At 33.7% G+C, this 21699-nt stretch overlaps 1 protein-coding gene across 1 annotated transcript in view; it reads left to right on the top strand.

Annotated features, from left to right (window-relative positions):
* The first annotated feature begins 10169 nt into the window (after window positions 1-10169).
* The window catches only part of LOC118194249 (facilitated trehalose transporter Tret1-like), a 31749-nt gene continuing 20219 nt past the window's right edge, over window positions 10170-21699 (top strand). Inside the window, exon 1 of the mRNA XM_035365463.2 lies at window positions 10170-10759. Coding sequence (XP_035221354.1) covers window positions 10519-10759 — 241 coding nt within the window. The 5' untranslated portion in view covers window positions 10170-10518. The remainder of the gene's footprint in view (window positions 10760-21699) is intronic.

Raw genomic sequence — 21699 nt, 5'->3', positions numbered from 1 at the left:
TTGTATATATCCCTTTTTGCATACTTAGTTTTCGAGTTTGTACTACTTTGATCATTTTTATTTTGAAATGTTTTGATTGTACGTTTAACCCCTTTTCAAGGATGCAATTATTAATTGTTGAGGAATCGCCTTGCTTTGACTACAATTTATTTTTAACTTTAGATGCTTCAAGTTTATATATATCAGACCTTTTGTAGGATAAAGAAAAAAAGAATTTTTTTTGAAAGAAAAATACATCTGTTACATTTTGAAATGTCTAAGTATGATTAATAATGTCTAAGTAAGAATAATAAAATCAAATTAAAAGCGATACAGAAAAACTTAACTTAGGGTTATCCAATTAATTCTTTTTTAATTTAAAAATCAATAATAAAAAATGTAAAAAAGGAATTCTAGGGAGGTAGATATTTTTATTGGGGAAAATACCTTCACTGTATGTATTCAGACTGAAACTAGTTGCTAATTACATAGCAGATGTCTTCGATTTAAGACAGTTCGCTTTGCAAAACTTCGCCTGCATGAAGCATTTAAACTAACCCCTCTTTTTTCGGTTAAAAAAGAAATTTGAAAACGACTTTCGTTTATGCGTAGAAAGCTAAAAAGCCGAAGTATATTTTTGACATTGCTTTATGCTGTGATTACAGAGAAGTATGGCCTATCATGTTATAACGCACGGGTTTGAAACAGTTTTTTCAAGATACGAGACGTCGTACTTTAATTGCCTGACTAAGAACTGCATGGTAATGGTAAATGTCAGCCTTAACAAAAAAAAGTGTACTAGCTTGCTTTAAAACTTTCAAACAACCCAAACCACAAAAACATAACAGAGTTTGACACTGGATCAGGAAAGGAAGGCTATTGTACATTCATTAATCTGATAGATGCAAATTAATATAAAATTATGCTTCATTTTCTTCTCTCTCCCCTACACTGGCAGCTCTATTTCTTCGCAACAGAAGAGATGCGCAGCATACCATAGCCACTGTCACTATATCTTCCAGTGTAATCATCTTGTTTTTAGTTAGGGAATATCAAAATGTATGATACGATATTTTTGTTTAGGTTTTTAAAGATTATTGGTAGGGTTAGATAGGATGCTGTAATTTTTTAATGGGAATGCTCAAGATCTTTTATCATTTACTAAATGAATGATGATTACTTTTCTACCCCATTTCGGCTTACAAAAGGATTCACAGGAGCACTATATTTTCGTAAGGGATGGAAAACTTGCATTACACTTTAAATAAGGAGAATGAAAATGGGCATACAACCAAATGGAAGGATTGGGAAATGTCTTTGCGAGGGAGGGGAAAAAAAGAGAAAAAATAAATGAATAAAATCTGAAAGCTTTCGGTTTATACTCCGCCCAAAATGGCGCTTTTTTCATTTACACACACATACAAGTTTCGAGAACATTTGAGATAATGTCCCTTTGGGCTAAGGATATTTAAAAACAGCATGTCTTTCCAATAGACAGTCTCTCGCGCTGGAGATATTTTTTTTTCCGTACAGTATTGCCTTTGCTCGTTTTGAAATCGTTGAGTTTGTTAATCAAAAATCAGGTCAAATTTTGCAAAATATCAAATAGGTAATAAAACGAACTCGAAATTCAAAGTTCGGGCTTTTAGGTGGCCATGTTCGGGTGGAGGACCACACTTATTCAGAATTTGATACCTCTAGGTACCGTTGTTTTTCTCACAATGCGAGAAACATGCACACATTTATGTAGATTCTTCGTTATTTAATTCCTTTAAATGTAAAACAGGGCGAAAATGTTTGGCGGCAGCAATTTGAAAAGTGACACGGATATATATAATGAATCGACGTGAAGTGCCGTTTCGAGACTAATAGCCTTTCTGAGCTAAAAAGCTTCGAAGTACTAGTGAGACTCACTGTGTGCAACGAGGATTAAATACTTTTGATTATAGTAGAATTTTCATTTGCTCTTAAGTAAAAAGAAATTCTGTGAATCATTCCATTCCATTACTTCTTGCCTTTATTTCGATTTTAAAATAATACTTCTTCACATAAGTAGCAATTACTGTAAGTTATATCAAAATGGCAAGTCATAGGGCATAGATGTCTAAGTATATAGTGTTATTGCACATAGGCGGCACTCAAAATATTGTCGAGCCGAAAGTCCTTTTGAGAATTTGCTGGCAGAGAAAAGGGGTAGGTGACTCTCCCTGTTGTTCCCTGAGACATTCTACTTCAAAACTGAAAGAGAGCTTTCTCTTTCTTTCGCGTGCAATTAGATATTCCCATCTTTGATGTAAAGAAATAAAAGATAATAGATGAAGTAAATAAATAGGAGAAGGCGTTTTAACATTAGAGCAATATTAAAAAAAATCTGGAATTGCAAAAGTCGTAACAATTCTTCTTTGATATGACTACGACAATAACATAATTTCGAAATCAATGTGTGCATTGCTTTTTTAGGCATTTTACGTAAATGGTGATAAAATCCTTATAATGATAAAACTAAGTTCAGTAGCAAGAGTAACGTACTCTTGTTTTGAAAATAGTTTATGTTGTACATTTTTTAAAAACATGTGACTATTGATTTTTATTTTTAAATAGCTTTATTTGCTTCAATGCCAGCTTATCAACATTTGTAACATTATCCATGTTTTTAACTGGTACATTTTTACTTCTGATGCTGCATGCTTTCATTTTCCATACACGTCTTCGAGTTAAAATAATGCTCGACCAGTGAAGGTATTTGTACAAAGACGGTACAGCTTAAAAAAGTACCTTCTTGTAATATTTTATAACCGATAAAGGATATCTTTACATATAAAGAGGGAAACTTAATAAACGGTTCAGGCAGCCAGTCTACTCTATCGAACTCGGGACAAAACTGACACTTATAAGGAAGGGTCCTGGAACTTAAACCCGGGACTTCATCGTCTATAAACGACCGCACCACAAAAGACCGACTTCAATCTTTCTCAGTATATGTAGTTGACAACTTGTTGACTGCGTGCACTTTCGCATGCTGTTCAACGATACTATCACTCTATTTCTACTGCTATAAAAACAAAAGAATATTAAAATTGCTCCTAAGTTATCACTGATTTAAGGTAAAACTTGAGTATGTAATTTAATGAGAGTAATAGCTTCTTATAATAGAACTCAATTATCTAAAAGTACTTATGGTAACATTATCTGCACATTTGGGGGATTTCTTTGATAATAAATTGTATCCTAATAATCTCAGCTACCAGAACAATTCAGAAATTAATAGCATTCTTCAGTGCAAAAAAATAAAAGCTGTAAGATGGTAATTATTAGCTGTTGGATAGTACAGATTCTCTCTATTCGACTCAATAATTAACTTTGAAACAGTTTGTATGAATTGTGTTAATTCTGAACCAGATAAATTTTAACTTTGCATTTTCCTGTTCTTGCTTTCCGTCGCAATACTTCGTCTAGTTCAGAAGATTATGAGAAACTCAGTTACACGAAAGGGATATTAAATAAATAGCGCGGTTTCTTATGGGCAACTACTATTTATTTATAATCAACGCTGTTTCTGCTCTACCTGAAGTGACCATTGCTTTAAAGTTGCGCACTGCGCAGTTCTCTGACCATGGATTGATATTAATTTCGTAAGTGAACTTTGTAATTACTACTTCTGCAGTCAGAGCTAGCGATTTTTGAACGTTTGAAACTGTAAATTATTAGCGGCTTTGGCCAATTTGGTTTTTAAATTTATTCATAAGCTAATGAATATTAAGTATTTTGTGCTATAAACTATTTTAAATTGTACCATAAGTTTGACTTCAAATGAAACTTTTAGTTTTATTTATTTAGTCGTTTATATCTTCCTTATCTTGTTCTGACGATAACTCACTTTCATACTTTTACGCTTGTGGCAGGGCGTTAGTTTGAAGTCAAGCTGACAAACTGAATTTTAATGTTAGATGTACAAATGCATGAATGCATGAAGTACATTTTTCTTGATTAATATATTTGTATTATAGATTAAAAAATATCGTGTCAACTATTTACCATAAAAGAAAAATAGTTCACTTATTTTCAAGGCTTGGGAAAATAAGAGCGTCACTTTTCATTCAGGAAATTGAGAATCCAACCTAAAACAAATTGAATTTACACAGAATTATTGCATTCCCCCTTTCGTGCTGTCATGGTATAAATGGTAACATGTACAGCTAGCAACAATATCCGTAATTCGAATCCTGATCAGGGTCTAGCTGGTTTTTTGTGTTCTCTCGTGCCTCTCCCCAGTCTTTCTTTAAGACGGGGAGAATGTAAAGAATTATCACTTTCTCCAGTGCATGCTCTCGTGGTATAGTCAACCTTTAACCTAGCAGATAGCATTTGGCAGATCCATGGTTCGAATCCCTGCGAAAACGTAATTGCTTTCTCCTGTATCCTTCTTAAGAAAATAAATAAATAAAAATAAATCCCTATGTCTACAGCAGCGGTTCTCAACCTTTTGACTAACGTGTACCAACTAATCAAAAATTGAAAACCTTTAGTACCACCACTACAAAGTACCACTCTTGAACAAAGCTCAGATCGCATAAATTTACGAGTGTTAGAGAAAATCTCAATCATAATGCTGGGCTTTTAATTTTCGAATTCAATAGTTAAAAATACTTTGCTTACCACCTATTTTCCTCTTGCGTACCACCGGCGTACCACTTGAGAACCCCCTGGACTACAGATTAAACTTTGGTGGTTCTGTTGAAAACATTGTCTTTTTACGAGATTTTGCCCTGTTACTTAAAATCTCATTTATCATTTCTGAATATACGCAATAACACTGGAAATATAATGGGAATTTCATGCTTTTATGTGAATTAGAGAAAGAGAATTTCTTTTTTGATGCCATGCGCTGAACGTTTCGTATATGTGCAGAATGTCATGAACTACATCGGCAATATGATTGTACGTGTTTTTTGCTCAATGTTCAATTTTCATAATATCAATTTCAGGTATATAACACTGAAAAGTATTTTATTATCATTTAAAACTGAAAAAAATGTACCTTGTTTATTATTTATTTTATAATCAAAGCTAATATAAAAAATATGATTCAGTAGAATTTAACCTGAATTTTTTCGAAAAGTGTCATTCTGTAATAAGAATCTCTTCTTTCTCCTTAAATAAAGCAAAAACAAAGTACAGAATCTAGTAAATGTAAACTTGTAACATATTTTATTGCATTTGATGCTACATGCGTATTACTTGTAATAAACGTATTTTATATGAAATGAGATTATGAGATATGTAACAATGTATTCGATAGAATATCGGAATCATCAGATGGGTTTGGTTTCTTTGGTTTAATGTGATTATAGAAAAGCCTCGAGAGCTATGTGCCTAAGGGAAGGAATGCCTTCATGGAGGACTTTCTAAGGGTAACTAGATCGTATACACCTTACACATGAGGAAAGCCACAAAAACTCCCATGCAGCCGGCCCGTTCGCGGAATTCGAGTGTCAGACCGAACTACCAGTGTTCAGCGACTTTATGACTCGGCCGTTGTTGGGCCATCATCAAATAGGAAAGAAGTTTGTATTAATTGAGGATTTCCTTAGGGAATGCACTCGCGGAAAACTACGCTGAATGTCGGACAATGCTACCAGCTTCGAGTTATTCGGCCAATTTTATAAAAAGTTCGATCCTATCCAGTAACAATCGTATAAGGTTTTTAACTGTATAAAACCTCATGCAGATTCCATTCAAGTTTCAACGCATTTTATTTTGCTTTATATTTTAGAGTTTAAGATAACAGAATTAACACAAAAGCCCAAGTTTGCTTTATCTTATCTGACCTATTTAGATTAGGGTCGAAAAAATGCTTGATACTACATTTGAAAATCAAGCATTGTTAAAGGTAAAGAAGGTATTGTTTCTCTTATTTTAATCTAACTACTTTAAGTTGTTTTTGATGTTAGTATTGTGTAATAAATAGTGATATAAAATAAATTTCGGGAACCTTTTGGCAAGTTATCTTGATTTTGTGTGTTTATAAAACAGCAATAAAAAAAATCTAACACTCAGTTAAATGAAAGCTTGAAAATGAGGTATTACTAAGATAAATTCTTAATGTGCTCTCACAACATGAAAATTTATTTATTTCAGCATCAACAGGAATAAATAATTTTTATAATTTTGGCACAGGGTTTATTTCGTGATTTTACTTTAATTAATTTAGTTAGCCTCCCTTTTTTTCTTTCTAATCATATCCTGTCTACTCTTATTTCACTTGCTCCCTCGATTGCTGAAATACAAGACGTCTTAAATAGAATGTGCAGTGATTCATTTGTGATGTAACAAAAATAGGCTTAACTTAATATCTGTGAAGGTATTCAGTGTTTTTATCGACGGCAATCTCTCATTGGTAAATTGTAACAACTGTTCATTTGCGTCAAGAAATTAAACCTCCGTGAGATAAGTCCGGAATAATGTATTACATTCAGAGATATTAATGACATCCTTAGGTGTTCTCTTGAGTTTTAATTCAGTTTTGTGTATATTATATATTGTTACGTAAACCTTTCTGTTATGATATCAGTTCTGTTATGATTTCTGTTATGATCTGTGAGATGCAGCCTTTTATTACCTGGGTTTGAAGCTAAAAAAATGTACGCAAATTGGTTTGCCCCCCAATGGTGGGCCCTCAGCCGACTTCGGATTAGCCACTACTAAGGCCAGAAGTGGTGGTCCCTTTATTATGGAGGCACCTAATAGGTGGGCCACCTTTGCCTCCTATGAGGGGACGGACAGTTAAAACAATGTCTTCTTCGGGATTCGAGCCCGGGCTCTTTGGTACCACAGTCGGCTCCCCTAACCACTATAAACGTCTGGGTGGCAACAAAAAGTGTAGTTGCAATAAATTTAAGTTTGCTTTACTTTTTGGAGATATTTAGAACTTTTAATCAGAGCTTAATTTAATTATCTTAAGCAATAACTCTCCGAAATATATTGAATGGCATTGAGAGCTTGTTAGAAGAGCCATCCAAACATTTTACAGTAACGCTTGACAAAAGTAATACCCAAAAAAAGAGACGACGGCGCACGTAATCGACGATGCACATTGCCAAAACACTGTCCCATTCTAAACAAAAAGGTAGAAAATATAAGAAGACCAATCAAGGTCTGAAGAAACTATCTTCAGAAAACTGAAAAAATAGATTCAGCAGTGCAGTAATAGCATATTCATCCGCGGGAATAAAGGCCTTATGTTCAAAAGATTAGGTCCGTAATTGAACTCGTAATGTAAAACTGATAAAGGTAAGATAGAGATAAAATAAAAACCATATTTCAGGATCGAATCTTAACGAATAAATGTGCTATTGTTTCTTTGTTTAATAAATTTCTTACCAGACATTAAGAGGTAAAGAATTTTCTTCTTCCTTAGCGGGTGATTTCGTGTTGTAATTTGAAGCACATCAGGCTAGCAGTCGGAACAATTTCGAATCCCGTGGGCATATTTCACAAGCGCACATCTGTGTAGCCGCCGAGGGAATGGCTTAGACGATGGACCAATAAGCATCCAGTAATATTTCTGTCATGTCACATGACCTTTCGCATGCTTTAAGATTTAAGCAAGATGGTTGAAAATATTCTGCCACGCAATTTTCGTTACAAAATAATAATTAAAGCATCGTCGATTTCTTCTGAAACTTTCCATTGCGAAGTTAGATCAAATATTGGAAATTATGAAGATTTCACTACCTGGTTGAAATAAATACAAACACATATTGGATACTTCGCAAAAATATCGATGTGAAATATTACTTAATAAGTGGTAAATAAAATGAAGAAAGAAATATGTGATAAACATCTGAGCCCAAATGCAATCTTTACATAAAACTATGCGTATGAGAAAAATACTTATATCAATTATATATGTAAATAGAAGTCAGTACTTTTTATTGCAGTCTATATGAAAAAGATGTTCTATAATATTAACCAATGCAGAATTTTATTTAAAGTAAAATTTACTAATTTGCATTCGTATACATTTAGTGCGTTAAATTTCACATTTAATAAATGCTCACTCTGAAATGTACTGTCTACACCAGAAATACTCATCAAACAGAGTGAATTTATCGTATTCACAACGAGTATATTCAATTTATTCATATATAATTTTTAATGTTAACAATGGATATAATCAGATCATATGGGTTCTGAATCTTACACTTTAAAAATCAAAAGAATACAAGCACTGAAAAAAAAAAAAAAAAAAAAAAAAAAAAAAAAAAAAACCAGTAAATTCATTGTAATACTTTCAGTCATCCTCAGCTCAATTAAGATATAGATATATATATATATATATATACAATTGAATTCTCTTAATCCACATAATATGCCGTATCCTAATATTAATATGTGATAAAAATCGCGAAAGTCAAATGTTAGCGATTAATCAAACTCAGAAAACGAAAGCACTACGAGATTTTCTACTATTACGCCATATATTTATAACTGCGAAACAAATGCAAATTAAAACGTAAACAACATACGCTCACACGCACGAAGATTTAGCGTCACAATAGCTCATTGATCATCTCAGCAATAGCAGCTCATTGATCCATTTTCGAAACCTCTCCCTCAGTGGCTACACTGATGTGCACTTGTGAAATATGCATCCCGCGTAGAGCAAAGCTGACTTTTCCTCTTTTTCAGCTCCAAAAACATTATAACTGCCCTTAGAGTGGCACAAGAGCTAAATATGGTGGACGATAATTCGATACCACATGGATTTGGCGACTTCGTCCATCCACCTTAGTCGCCTCTTGTACGGAAGAATGTAAGGAATTTTGTTTTTCTTAATCTCGTGCCTACGGGATATACCTGGAAAGCATTTTCGGCTAATAAACTGAAATCCCGAGTTCGAATTCCGGCAAAAGCGCTGCTAATTTTCCTGTTTCCTGCTCTGACAAATACCTTACAGCTTTAAAATGTCACGTAACTTTATACGCATAAATTTTAATAGATTTGCTTCCGGTAAAGTTCTTTTGTTAGCATTATGCGGCGAATGTTTTTACACGAATGTGGCGAATTTTTTAATTTAATTCGTCGAGTGACTTCTAACTCATAGGTATTTTAGCAGTCTCATCATTGCGAAGGTGAAACATAGGCGGTAAATCAATATACTAAGAAAGGAAGGGCAGCACACAGGAATTACAGAAATTCAAGCCCTTGAAATCCGGTAGTCTACCTGCACCCCGGAACTCAAACTAGCAGTCAGCCTTCGCTAATCACTATTCCTTTCAAGATGAAATTAATAGGGTTGCAAGTTTTAATTCAGAATATAATCGTATGGAAAATAATGCATAAAAAGAAAGTTTTTCTCTTCTAGTTTCACAATACGTGCCAGCTAATTAAAGGGATTACATGTTGATAAATACAGGACTTAACACAAAAGTGTATAATATAATCGTTATAATAGCAATGTAACCGTTAAGCTTGTCAAATAAAATACCGAAATTTAGATGAAGAATGTCTAATCGAATTTGCCGTATAAATAACCTCGTTCTTTTTTCTTGTAGAAGTAAGCTATATTTCCTTTTATAGATATAAACTTAGATGTTCTCGGAAACTGATACATTACTCCCGTAAATTAAAACGCAGAAAATGAGCGAATTCGTATTTTGATGCTTGGAAAAAAAGTCAGCCTTTGCTTAAACAATATATCTATGTGCTACTGCTAGGAAGGGCAGATCTCGATTAGAGAGATTGGATACACAGTTATTTTCGCAGTTTTCCCCATCTATAATGAAGTACTTTAGACCGTCATAATCAATTGTACGTGTCCAATTGTACTTTGGTGTGTTTGCTGTTATAAATGCTGCACAATATTTCAGCACTCAAAGGGTTCTACATCCAGAAATATACGACTATGGGGGAAATTTTTCTTAATTGCTCTGAAATCACACACCAAATTTGCCTTTGCAGTTGCCTATTGAGAAGTAATTCTCTTCTTACAGTTCATTTAACTAGCTGAATCTCTTGACTGTGACGAAATGTTTTACAACTACATTCCCCGCACGAAAACATTATCGACTACAGTCGTTTAAAATTACAACAGTAGTTGTTTTTATCAGCTATGGATTCTCGTGTCTGATTTCTGAAATCTGTATCACAGAAAGCTTATGCTCTTTGAACATCGAAGTTTTCTAGTTAGTGTTCTCATTTAACGCGTTTTTTTAACCTAAAGATAAACATGAAAACAGGTAGTATTTATTTAAAAGAAGTGATAAACACGAAGCTATAATAAAACGCGTCGTTTTCAACAGCGTCATAACTGATCTGCAAAACACTCTGATTTATACTGTGTAACATCTATTCTTGTTCTCCGGTTGTGACTCGCGCTTTCAATATATATGATAATAATACGATAAGATAAAGGTGATTAATGCTTCAAAAAATTGCGACGTCTCTAATCAGAAAATTCATAAAAGTAGTGCAGCTGATTTCTTTTTAGATGGATTCATTTTCAGGTTGAAACTGATCGAAATTAAAACTGAAACTATGCGTGTTAACGCTGACTCCAAAAGTGAAATCGAAAATAAGCATGGATTCCGAAAAATGTATATCGCAGCCGCGGCAGCTTTGTCGTTTGCTACTGCAGTGGGAATGGCTTGTGGTTACTCAGCATCAGCGACCGCTGATATGAAAAGGAAAAGTAGTCCTGTACACCCCGATAAAGGTCAAATAGCTTGGATTGGTAGCATACTCGCACTAGGAGCTCTCTTTGGAGGTATCATCGCAGGTAAGTTTGGAGATGCAATTTACTTTACAGTCAAAATGGTATTTCGTGAGAGAATATATGTTTTATTGTTGATCTTTAAATGATCTTTACCATTTCAAATAGTTTACAAGTAATCCGTTCAGTAGCGTTCGGCTTTCTCTTTCTTATGGCGAAAAAATGGCTAACTTTTTGAGAATTTTTAACCTGACGAAAAACAAAGAATTTGTTTTGACTGGGTAAACATACTCATACCAAAATAAATGTCTTTTCAAAAATCGTTTTCAGACATTTATGAAGCATCTCCTGGTGAGGGACACGGCTTTCGACAGCAATATTTTAAATCACATTTCAGGAGTTGCCCCTATTTTTTTAACTTTGCTTAATATAATTCAATTTGATGTGACGTGTCTCACTATAGGGTCTCCTCAAATGATATAATGGTTAGTGGAAGAGTGATTCCCACCCCCCAATGGTCTCTGATTCTAATCGGAGATAAGGTATGGATGATTTTTACTTATATGTATAGGACACTTAAAGTATATCCAGTCGAAAATGACCTGAAGAGGTTGGTTGTAGTGGAAAATAGGTACGAAATCTTCAATTTCCATCATTTGGCTACTCCCCACACACACGCACGAGTCAGTATCAATTAAAGAAACTAGTCTCCATATTTTCGTTTTTGTGTGATAAAGTACGAAAACACACACATTTTTATTGATGCATTTTTATAATTTTTAATTTTACGATTTATCGTTAACGCGTCAGTTATCTATTTTTAACTATCACTTTATAGTTCAGTTGCATGACAGATCGGCTCAGCTGAGTAGTATAAATTTGATAAATAACTGAATCACAGTGTAACTGTTGCTGTAAAATTTACAGTTTCAGTGAAACTAATTAATTGGGTTATAAGATCACTGTAAGTTAACTATTTATAATAGCAGTTATATTATAATTACACCTGCAATGTAATTGTAACTGCATTTATAATTATCTTGTATGTATATTAACTTTAATACGATATAATTAAATTTATTAATCTGAGTGGTTTATTATACTTTAAGGAGAGCGTTTGTTTCTACACATTATAAAAAAAAAATTGTCTTGAAAAACAGGAAAATAAAATCTTTAGACAGAAGCATACCTCGGAGACTGATGGATGAGTAGAACAGAAATAATTTACTCTTAGAAGCAGCCCTTGCAAGTGTTGCCACGGCGCGGAACATAGTGAATTAATTCTCAGAATGTTGCCATTCAGCAGGGGCCCCCAGAGATCCTTGCTTGGACCTACTTATTTTAATATTTACGTGAATGGCATTCCTACTACACATGACACAACACTTACTGTGTATGCAGATGATACAGCGATCCTAGCACAAAGTGCATTTATTGGTATAGTCATCCAACGTTTCAAAAACTAAATACATTCGCTAGAGATATGGCTAGCCAAATGGAAAATTGCAGTTAATATTGATAAGACAAAGGCAGTCTTGTTCACAAGAAAGACCAGAATCCGAAGTAACCTGTAATTCTACAACCAAAGTATTCCATGGGCCAAGCAAGTCCTATATCTTGGGGTGATCCTCAATAATACTCTTACATGGTCCCTACAATTCACTTCTATTATACAAAAGTTTGGGGTTCGTAAAGCACAACTCTACCCCTTAATTGCTCGGAACAGTAGTAGAACATCTGTAGACAACAAGTTACTTATTTACAAGTCCATTCTCAGACCATTGTTATGTTATGAAAGTCCAGTCTGTGCTCATACCAGAAACTAATTGAATGGTTAACAAACAGAAACTGCAAGCTTGCCATAACATTGTACTCAGGCAAATTAACATGGATATGCCCTTGGCCCAATTGAACACCAATATAATGTAAATCCTGTTGTTTACGTACCAACTGTTTATAAGTGCCATCATTTTTATGTATCTAAGTACCTTCTACATCTTGTGTTTGTACATATATTATTTAAAATTTGCTCACTGTATGTATTTCACATGTTATATTATTTTGTATCATATTATTTACAAGGATTCAGGTTACTGAGTATTTGCATTAAAACTTACCATGTATTTATCCCAGCATCACCAGTTCGACTGCTTCTGTGCCAGTCCATCTTACAGCTTGTCGATTTTCCCAGCTTAATTACCTAAAATGATAATTAATAATTTAGAATATTTTATTCACGCCAGTATCTTGAAAATAATTAATATATAAAAAGTTGCATAATTGTAATAATCTAAATGCTTAGTTGAATGGTTATTTTCCATTAACATTCGAAACAACCAAATTTTACTCTACAAGGTGTAGAGCCTAGGCTCAGGCCACGGCCAACTGGAAGAACATGGCCTGGTTAGCTGCAGAGTGACGTCACGGAAGGCGTCCGAGTCTTCCGTGACTTTGCTTCAGGTTTGAATATGCGCGTGTCGTTAAATGTTTAGATTCGCTTGTGTTAAATAATGCACAAAATTTAATTTTCAGAGACTTGTAAAGTTGCGCGCTTCCAACCTGCACGCAACAAAGTGGTGACTGCTGAGAACTGGAAATAGACCAAAGTCTTGAGAAGGGTTTAAATCCCTTTTTATTCAACTTTAGAAATTACAAATGCGTGCTCTTGACGCTCACAAACTACGCCGACCCGGCGGTAAAATAAAAATAAGAAAAGAATAGTAACAAGGGACTAACTACGAGGCTTTCTAAACGGAACTAACCTCACCGCGTTCTAAAATACTGCTGATAGTTCAGCAACTTCTGAATATTACGTTGAAAGATTAACAAACTGCCGAGGCAAGCACACAGGCCGAAACGCGTGGTTCTTCAATTTCTAACTAGCCACCTCCACGCTCGTGAAGTAAGAAAGCACACTTTCGAGCTCGTTTCCTTTCTATTTAACTCAGAATACTTGTGCTGATAATTTGAATCCTTGCGCGTTCTACTAAAATTTACATACTCTGGCATTGGCAATTCCAGGGGAAAGTAAGGCTTGACAGGAAAGATAGTTTAAACTTAAAATAAATGTTAGTTAAAATAAATATAAACCCTACAGACTTAAGGAAAAACCTATATGAAAGGTCGTTTATTCAGTTATAGTTAAGACTAATAGCTTCACAATTACTATTTTAAGAAATATTCACGAAATTTTCTATCCAATGTTTTACGATATTTTGTACAATTATTTTTATACTGCACAGAAATGATTTCTTAGGATTTGCTTAGGAACAAAGTTTTGAAATAAATAAATAAATAAAAGTGGCTATTAACATATATAAATCTTTATAGTTTGATTTTCCTTAATTCCACTAAATACTAATATAAAATTCTTCAGTAAATACTCCGAAATATATATTTACAAAACTTACTGTTGATTTCACTGATCCCAAATTTTGCAGGTTTAATTTCGCAGATGTGAAGGAAATGGCAAGGAAATATTCCAAAGTATAACTGACAAAATATAAACACTATTTAACCAATTAAAAGATATAAAACTGATTTTTCTTTCTCACAATATGCCCACCAGGGGCTGAGCGGTAAAGATGCTGAACACTGGTAGTTCGGTCTGAGGTTCGAATCCCGTGAACGGGCTGGCTGCATGGACATTTTCGTGGTTTTTCATATGTGTAACGTGTATACGAGCCAGTTTCCCTTAGAAAGTCCTCCACGAAAGGCATCCCTCCCTTTAGGCAGATAGCCCTCGTGTGCTTTGCCATAATTAAATACACCACACCACACCTTTCTCACAATATAATTATTTATTAATCATTATTGCATTTTTAATTTTAAGAACTTGAATGAACGATTAATAATATACCCAATGCTTTAAAACTATAAATACTTCAGAGTTTTCAAAAAGTATGCAAACGTACTTTTTATTCATTTCAATTATTATCTAACAAAAAGAACAGAAGATGAAAAGTCGCAGAAAATTTAAAATTTCCTGAAATCCTCTTGATATTTGCCAACGTAAATTAAATAACGTGTAACTTTGTGAAAAGTTAGCACAAGCGAATTATTACTAATGCAATGATGTCTTTATAATCTGATAACAAAGAAATCATAAAAGACTGAACAGATGTTGCTTCACTACTTTCAATATTCTTAAGAAAGCCAATTCATTTTTCTTTCTATCTAAGCCACCTTTTTCATTCGAACTTCATCAGTAAATAAATTCACGAATTGCTCATGTTCCAGTAATTTTTCAAGTGCATTGATAAAGTGGTTGGCCTAGGATTTTTCAGAGATGGTCAATGGATGGAAGCCAGACTAGTTGACTGTCATAGAGGAAACTATAACAAGCAACTTACTTTAGATTAAGTAAGTTGCTTGTTATAGTTTCCTGTATGTTATAGTTTCCTCTATTTCCTTGTTGGTTGTGCATTAGCACTGAAGGCGTAATGAGTACGTTTCCTCAAGCACAGAATTAAAGAATCATAAGTCAAAAGATTAACTACGAAATCTTTATTTAATAAAATAGGATAATTTTGCTTAACTTAAGCATAACAAAAGTAATAATGTTCACGGACATTAAAACACTGAAGTATTGAAAAGAATAACTTACAGAGAATCATCATCAGTCCTAAATCACCAGGCTTACCTATTTTAGGCAATAAGAAAAATAAACAGGAACATACTTTGCCATCGTACCTGAAAGAGAAGAAAGTACTACTGGATTAGACCTTTGGTCAGGTACAAGTAGCTAGGGTCAAAATCAAATATACTCCATTGCACACGAGGTTTACTTTCTCTCGCCAATATATACCTTGGCGCACGTTCGTTTCGTATGCCTTTCGAGTTTCATTATGCAAAATACCTAAATTTATGCTAACATTGCCCCTGTTTTGCTAATGAAACTCATACCAATTGTAATTCATTCCTGCAAAACTGAAATTTAGCTTTAGGAATTGGTTTAGTCATAATATCAGCAACCATTTCCTGTGTTGAAAGATAAGCAAGTTTTACTATTCCTTTGTTATTCAAGTCGCGCATATGATGAACTTTTGTATCAATATGTTTAGTGCGTGAACTGAATTTTTCAGATTCTACAAGTCTTATAGTAGACTGATTATCTTCAAATACCTTTATCGGTAGAGTTTGGGGTAGATTGAAATCTTCTGTTAATTTTAATAGCCATAATAGTTCTTGCGTAGCTTGCGATAGTGCAACATATTCAGCTTCTGCTGAGGATAAAGAAACACAAGTTTGTTTTCTTGAAAACCATGAAATACAGTTCCTTCCTAATAAAATAACACTTCCTGATGTAGATTTTCTATCTTCAATATTTTGTCCCCAATCAGCATCTGAATAAACTGTAATATTAGGTTCTTCACTCGACGAAATTTGTAAGGATAGGTTCTTTGTCGTGTTTAAGTATCAAATGATTCTTTTAACAGCATTCCAGTCCTTTTGACGTGGATTATTACACCTTCTGCTGAGTATGTGAGTTGAAGCTGTGATATCTGGTCTTGTGATAGACGATATATACAAAAGACTTCCAATAGCTTGGCGAAATTTATCATTTGAAGTTAGGAGATTTTCTTCCTTGTTTAGGTTATAATAGTTCGTTTCCATTGGTGTGCTAGCGTGTTTCGCTTCTTCAAGTTGAAATTGCTTGACAAGTTGATTTATTTTATTTTTCTGTGATAAGAGATAAGTTCAATCTTCCTTGAGATTTATTTCCATGCCTAAGAAATATTTAGCTTCACCAAGATGCGTTATTTGGTAACGTTTCTTTAAATCATTAATTGTGTGAAGAATTAGTCCTTCTTCTGTAGAACTTATTAGGATGTCATCAACATACACTATTAAATTAATTCTTTTATCACGAACCACTTTTGTGAAAAGACACGGATCTGCTCTGCTTTGACTGAACCCCAGATTCTTCAGTGTATTTTCAATTTCTGCATTCCAGCACCTAGCTGCTTGTTTGAGACCATAAATCGACTTCTGTAATTTACAAACTTTATGTCTTTCTTCCGGAACCACAAATCCTTCTGGTTGTTCCATATATATTTCTTCATTTAAGTTGCCATACAAAAAAGCTGTTTTAACATCTAGTTGATGTACCTTGGCATTATTATACGCTGCCCATGCTAAGAAAACTCTTATCGTAATGTGTTTCACTACTGGTGAAAAGGTTTCATCATAATCACTGCCGTATTTTTGAGTAAATCCTTTGGCTACTAAGCGTGGTTTGTATTTTATATTTATACCAGTTTCATCATATTTTGTCTTAAACACCCATTTGCTGCCTACTGCATGTTTTCCTGGTGGTAATTCTGTAAGTTTATAGGTTTCATTTTCTTTTAGAGAATGTATTTCTTCTTGCATAGCCTTGATCCAAGCTTCTTGTTCACGTTTTGGTAAGTTTAGAATTTCTTCAAAGCTTTCTGGATCTTTAATTTTAAGTAAGATTGATTCTTCGTCTTCTGCTTTATAAGAGAATCTTTCCGGTGAGACGCCTTTGGTTGATCTGCTAGAAACCCTTCTTTCTACATTTTCTTCACATTTAATTAACTCTTCGGAACTTTTTGAATCTTCTGTAAAATCATCGCCAAGAGATGTTTCTTCATTATTTTCATCATCTTGCGAGTTATTGAAGTGAATTAATTCTAAATCTTCAGCATTATTTTCTGCAAGTTTGTCAGGTAAAGACGCGTTTTCTGAAAATTTAACAGTTCTACTTACTATTATTTTTCTTCCACCTACATAAATCCTGTAATCCTTACTTCGTAAATCGTATCCTACGAATATTCCTTCTTCGGCTCTGTTGTCGAATTTACGCCGTTTTTGTTTGTTCACATAATAAAATGCTGTACAGCCAAATACTCGTAAGTGACTTAAGTTTGGTTTTCTACCATTCCACAATTCATATGGTGTTCTATCTGTGGCTTTAGTTGGTAACCTATTTTGAAGATATGCAGCAGTAGCTGCTGCTTCAGCCCAGAATCCATTCGGTAATTTAGAGTTTATTAGCATAGCTTTTGTCATTTCTATTAAAGAGTGATTTTTCCTTTCTGCGACGCCGTTCTGTGCCGGACAATAAGGAACCGAAGTTTGGTGAAAAATGCCGAGTTTCTTTAAATAATTTTCAGTACTTTCGTTACAGTATTCTGTACCGTTGTCGGATCTGAGAACCTTTATTTTCTTTCTAAATTTATTTGTTGTCGATGCAACATACTGTTTAAGTTTGTCGAATACTTCATCTTTTGAAGTAATAAAATAAATTTGAGTATAACGCGAATAGTCATCAATGAAAGTTACGAAATATCTTTTCCCTCCTAAGCTGTTGACTTCAATTGGCCCACACACATCTGTGTGCACTAAATCCAGTGGATTTTTAGATCTAAAACTAGTTTTGGGATAAGGTGTTTTAGTTAGTTTCGCTTTTACACAAGTAGAACATTCCACTCTATGAGTGCATTTGCCAAGTTTAATGCCGTCTGCCAAATCATTTTTCTCAAGTGTTTTTATAGCATCTATATTTCTGTAGCCTAATCTTTGTTGTCATTTTAGTATACAGTTCGTATTTGAACATGAAACATTATTAGCTAAGTATGCTTTCTCATCAATTGGGTTTACGATCAATTTATATAAACCTTGCTGAGCGTTGCCGTCGGCTACGAGTATATTGTTACGCTTTATGTAACACTTATACTATCAAATGTAACAATGCAACCTTTATTGGTAACAGATTGAACAGAAAGTAAATTACTATCTAAACCTGGTCCATACAATACATTTTCCAATTTTATTTGTGTAACCTGACCCTTTAAGTTTTGAACTTTAAAATAGCCTTCACCAATACCATAAGAATTTAATTTAGCACCATTGGCTACAGTTACTATTTGTTTATTAGAGTCATTTAACTGAGAGAAAAAATTCTTATCACTCGTCATATGAGTTGAGGCTCCCGAGTCGATAACCCATTCTTGCGTTTGCGTGTTTTCATGTTTATTTTCCACTTTTAGAACTTGGTTAAACTGAATCTGCGAATTTTCAGTTTCAATACTTTTAAGATACTTATTTTCTTTAAGTTTTGTTATGTTTTCTACACTTTGTGTATTTGCTATTTGGCATGTATTACTTTTATAATTTTGAGAATAATTTCTTACTTTACTATTATTTACATTTGTTTTCGGGGAAGTTCTAGCGTTGCGTTTTAAATGAAAACAGTCATTTATCGTATGGTTATTTCTCTTACAATAAGTACAAAATTGTGTAACATACTTTGGTTTATTTTCGCTTTTACTTTTTAAAGCAACTGAATCGTACTTTTGAACTTTCTTAGTTTCAACACGTCTACAATACTCATCTATTAGTTTGTTTTTAACATATTCTAGCGACAATTCAGCTTCCGATTTACTTTCTATTGCAGTTATTAAGAAGTTGTATGAATTTGGTAAAGAACATAGTAGTATTGCTATTAAGTTATTTTCTTTAATTCCTTCACCTATACTACGCAGCTTTTCAGCCAACTCTAGTACTCCTTTGATATGTTCCTGCATTTTAGAACTTTTATTATATCTAATGGAATATAGTTTTCTAAGAAGAAATAACTTATTTGTTAAATTTACACGTTCATGGACACATTTTAACTTCTGCCAAACTTCTTTTGCAGATTTACTATGTAAAACATGGATAATTTGCGAATCCGAAATGTTTAGACACATTAAAGCTTTAGCTTTACGATCATTCTTTAACTAAATATCAGTATCAGTTTCCGGTTTTTCTTCGAATACAACATCATCTAAACCTTCTTTTATTAGAAGTTGTTTTATTTTAAATTTCCACACTGAATAATTTTCATCTGTTAATTTTTCTATACAAATTGATTCTTTTAGAATAGACATTATTACTTGTTACAATTATTCTTATAAACTTTGTAACTAGTTTTTTTCTCAACAAAGAGTTTTAACACTTTATGCCCCTGGAATCTTACAACATTACAAAATTTCAATTTCTCAGTCTCATAATCTTTTGTTGGTTGTGCATTAGCACTGAAGGCGTAATGAGTACGTTTCCTCAAGCACAGAATTAAAGAATCATAAGTCAAAAGATTAACTACGAAATCTTTATTTAATAAAATAGGATAATTTTGCTTAACTTAAGCATAACAAAAGTAATAATGTTCACGGACATTAAAACACTGAAGTATTGAAAAGAATAACTTACAGAGAATCATCATCAGTCCTAAATCAGCAGGCTTACCTATTTTAGGCAATAAGAAAAATAAACAGGAACATACTTTGCCATCGCACCTGAAAGAGAAGAAAGTACTACTGGATTAGACCTTTGGCCAGGTACAAGTAGCTAGGGTGAAAATCAAATATACTGCATTGCACACGAGCTTTACTTTCTCTCGCCAATATATACCTTGGCGCACGTTCGTTTCGTATGCCTTTCGAGTTTCATTATGCAAAATACCTAAATTTATGCTAACATTCCTAACGATTTCATTTGACTTGATTTAGTTTATTATAGTAAAGCAAACTACGGTTCTCTGTCTGAGGGGATGCCTTAGCGGAGGACTTTCTAAGGAAAACTGGCTCGGCAACGTGGCTTGAATTCCGAAGTACCGCACTGCAGAAAATTTCACTTTCACCTTATTGCCGCGCTCTACAGCAGTTATTAGTCAGGCCCTATGTAAATATTAGACAACGTGTTAAGAATATTATTTCTTTTAATGGTTATTTCATTTTGGAAATATAATAAAAGTTCATTTATAATTACTGTAGTCAACTAAAATTTACATTATGTTATTATTTTAGTAAAATCATTTTTGTGGTTTTTTTATATTTCAGAGTATAACATTGAAAAGTTACTTTTGATATGGGCGATGTAGAGCCAACACATTCAGTATACAGGTTCGAATCTTTAATTCGACGTTACGCTGAAACTCGACTGAGAATCTGAGCCTAGTACTACTACTGTGTATCTTTGTAAAGAAAGCAATTGTTTTTATTCCATCGGCCTCAGTTTGAGTGTGTTTCGTCACTTCTGCATCTTGTATTGTAAAGATCTTATTTTGTTCTAACCAATTATTTTTAGTTTAAGAAACTTTCCTTTCCTTTCTGATTTCAGTTTCCTGGCAGAATGTAAATTTAATGACGTATACGCAGTGCGTTCGAAAACAGTATTTAAGTAGCAGGTTTTTAAGAGTTCGCAGTAAGAGAATTAGCTTTGCATCTATGCCGCCTGGTTGATTTAGCAACCTTGTATTTGAATAGTTGGTGATAGCCACTTTCTCTAGATCAGGCCTGTCCCAAGCATGGCCCGCGGTGATTTTAATATTGTAACGGAAGAATAAATTTTTCCATTTTTTTCAAATTTTGTTGGTAGAAAGGATTTTACGTTATATGTATTACAAATAAATAACTAAAATATTGAATCGTATTCCTAAGTACATATTTGTGAGACCCATCCCGACTCGTGTTTAGCGCTTTATTCACGGTCAAGTCCTGTTGTCCGTCTCCGCTAAAGAGACAATAACAAATCTCCATAGGTTGCATGAATTTTACTTCAAAAATCTCGAAATTTTCTATGAGTCAAAGCTTCGTTTCCGCCTCTAATGAGATTTGTTATTCTAACGACGTTTCATGGCATTCATTTGGCGCAAAGATTTTTCGCATAAGGCTTCCTGGTGTATGATGCCGTAAATCAACGGGCAATTAATGCCATTTTCTTTAAGAAGTTCCGCGAATCCTGTCACTGTTCCCGTCATAGCTTTTGCTCCATCAGTTACAATGCAAGAACATTTTTGAAATCCTCCGTCCATCTATGACAGTTTTATTGACAGCTAGAAAGCTATCAGCGCCTTTAGTTGTTCCGTGTATCAAATTTAACATTTCCTCCGTAATAGTAAAATCTTTTGAAATGCAACGAATAAATATGAATAATTGACTGATATTTGTTTGGACGGTACTTTCATTCAAACATATTTAGTAGTATTCGCAATCTAA

Source organism: Stegodyphus dumicola, chromosome X1 (genome assembly GCF_044657685.1).
Source record: "Stegodyphus dumicola isolate Sdum_Otavi_A_Nest chromosome X1, ASM4465768v1".
NCBI lineage: Eukaryota > Metazoa > Arthropoda > Arachnida > Araneae > Eresidae > Stegodyphus > Stegodyphus dumicola.
The sequence above is the reverse complement of the archived record's forward strand: the minus strand, read 5'-3'. Positions and strand labels throughout refer to the sequence as shown.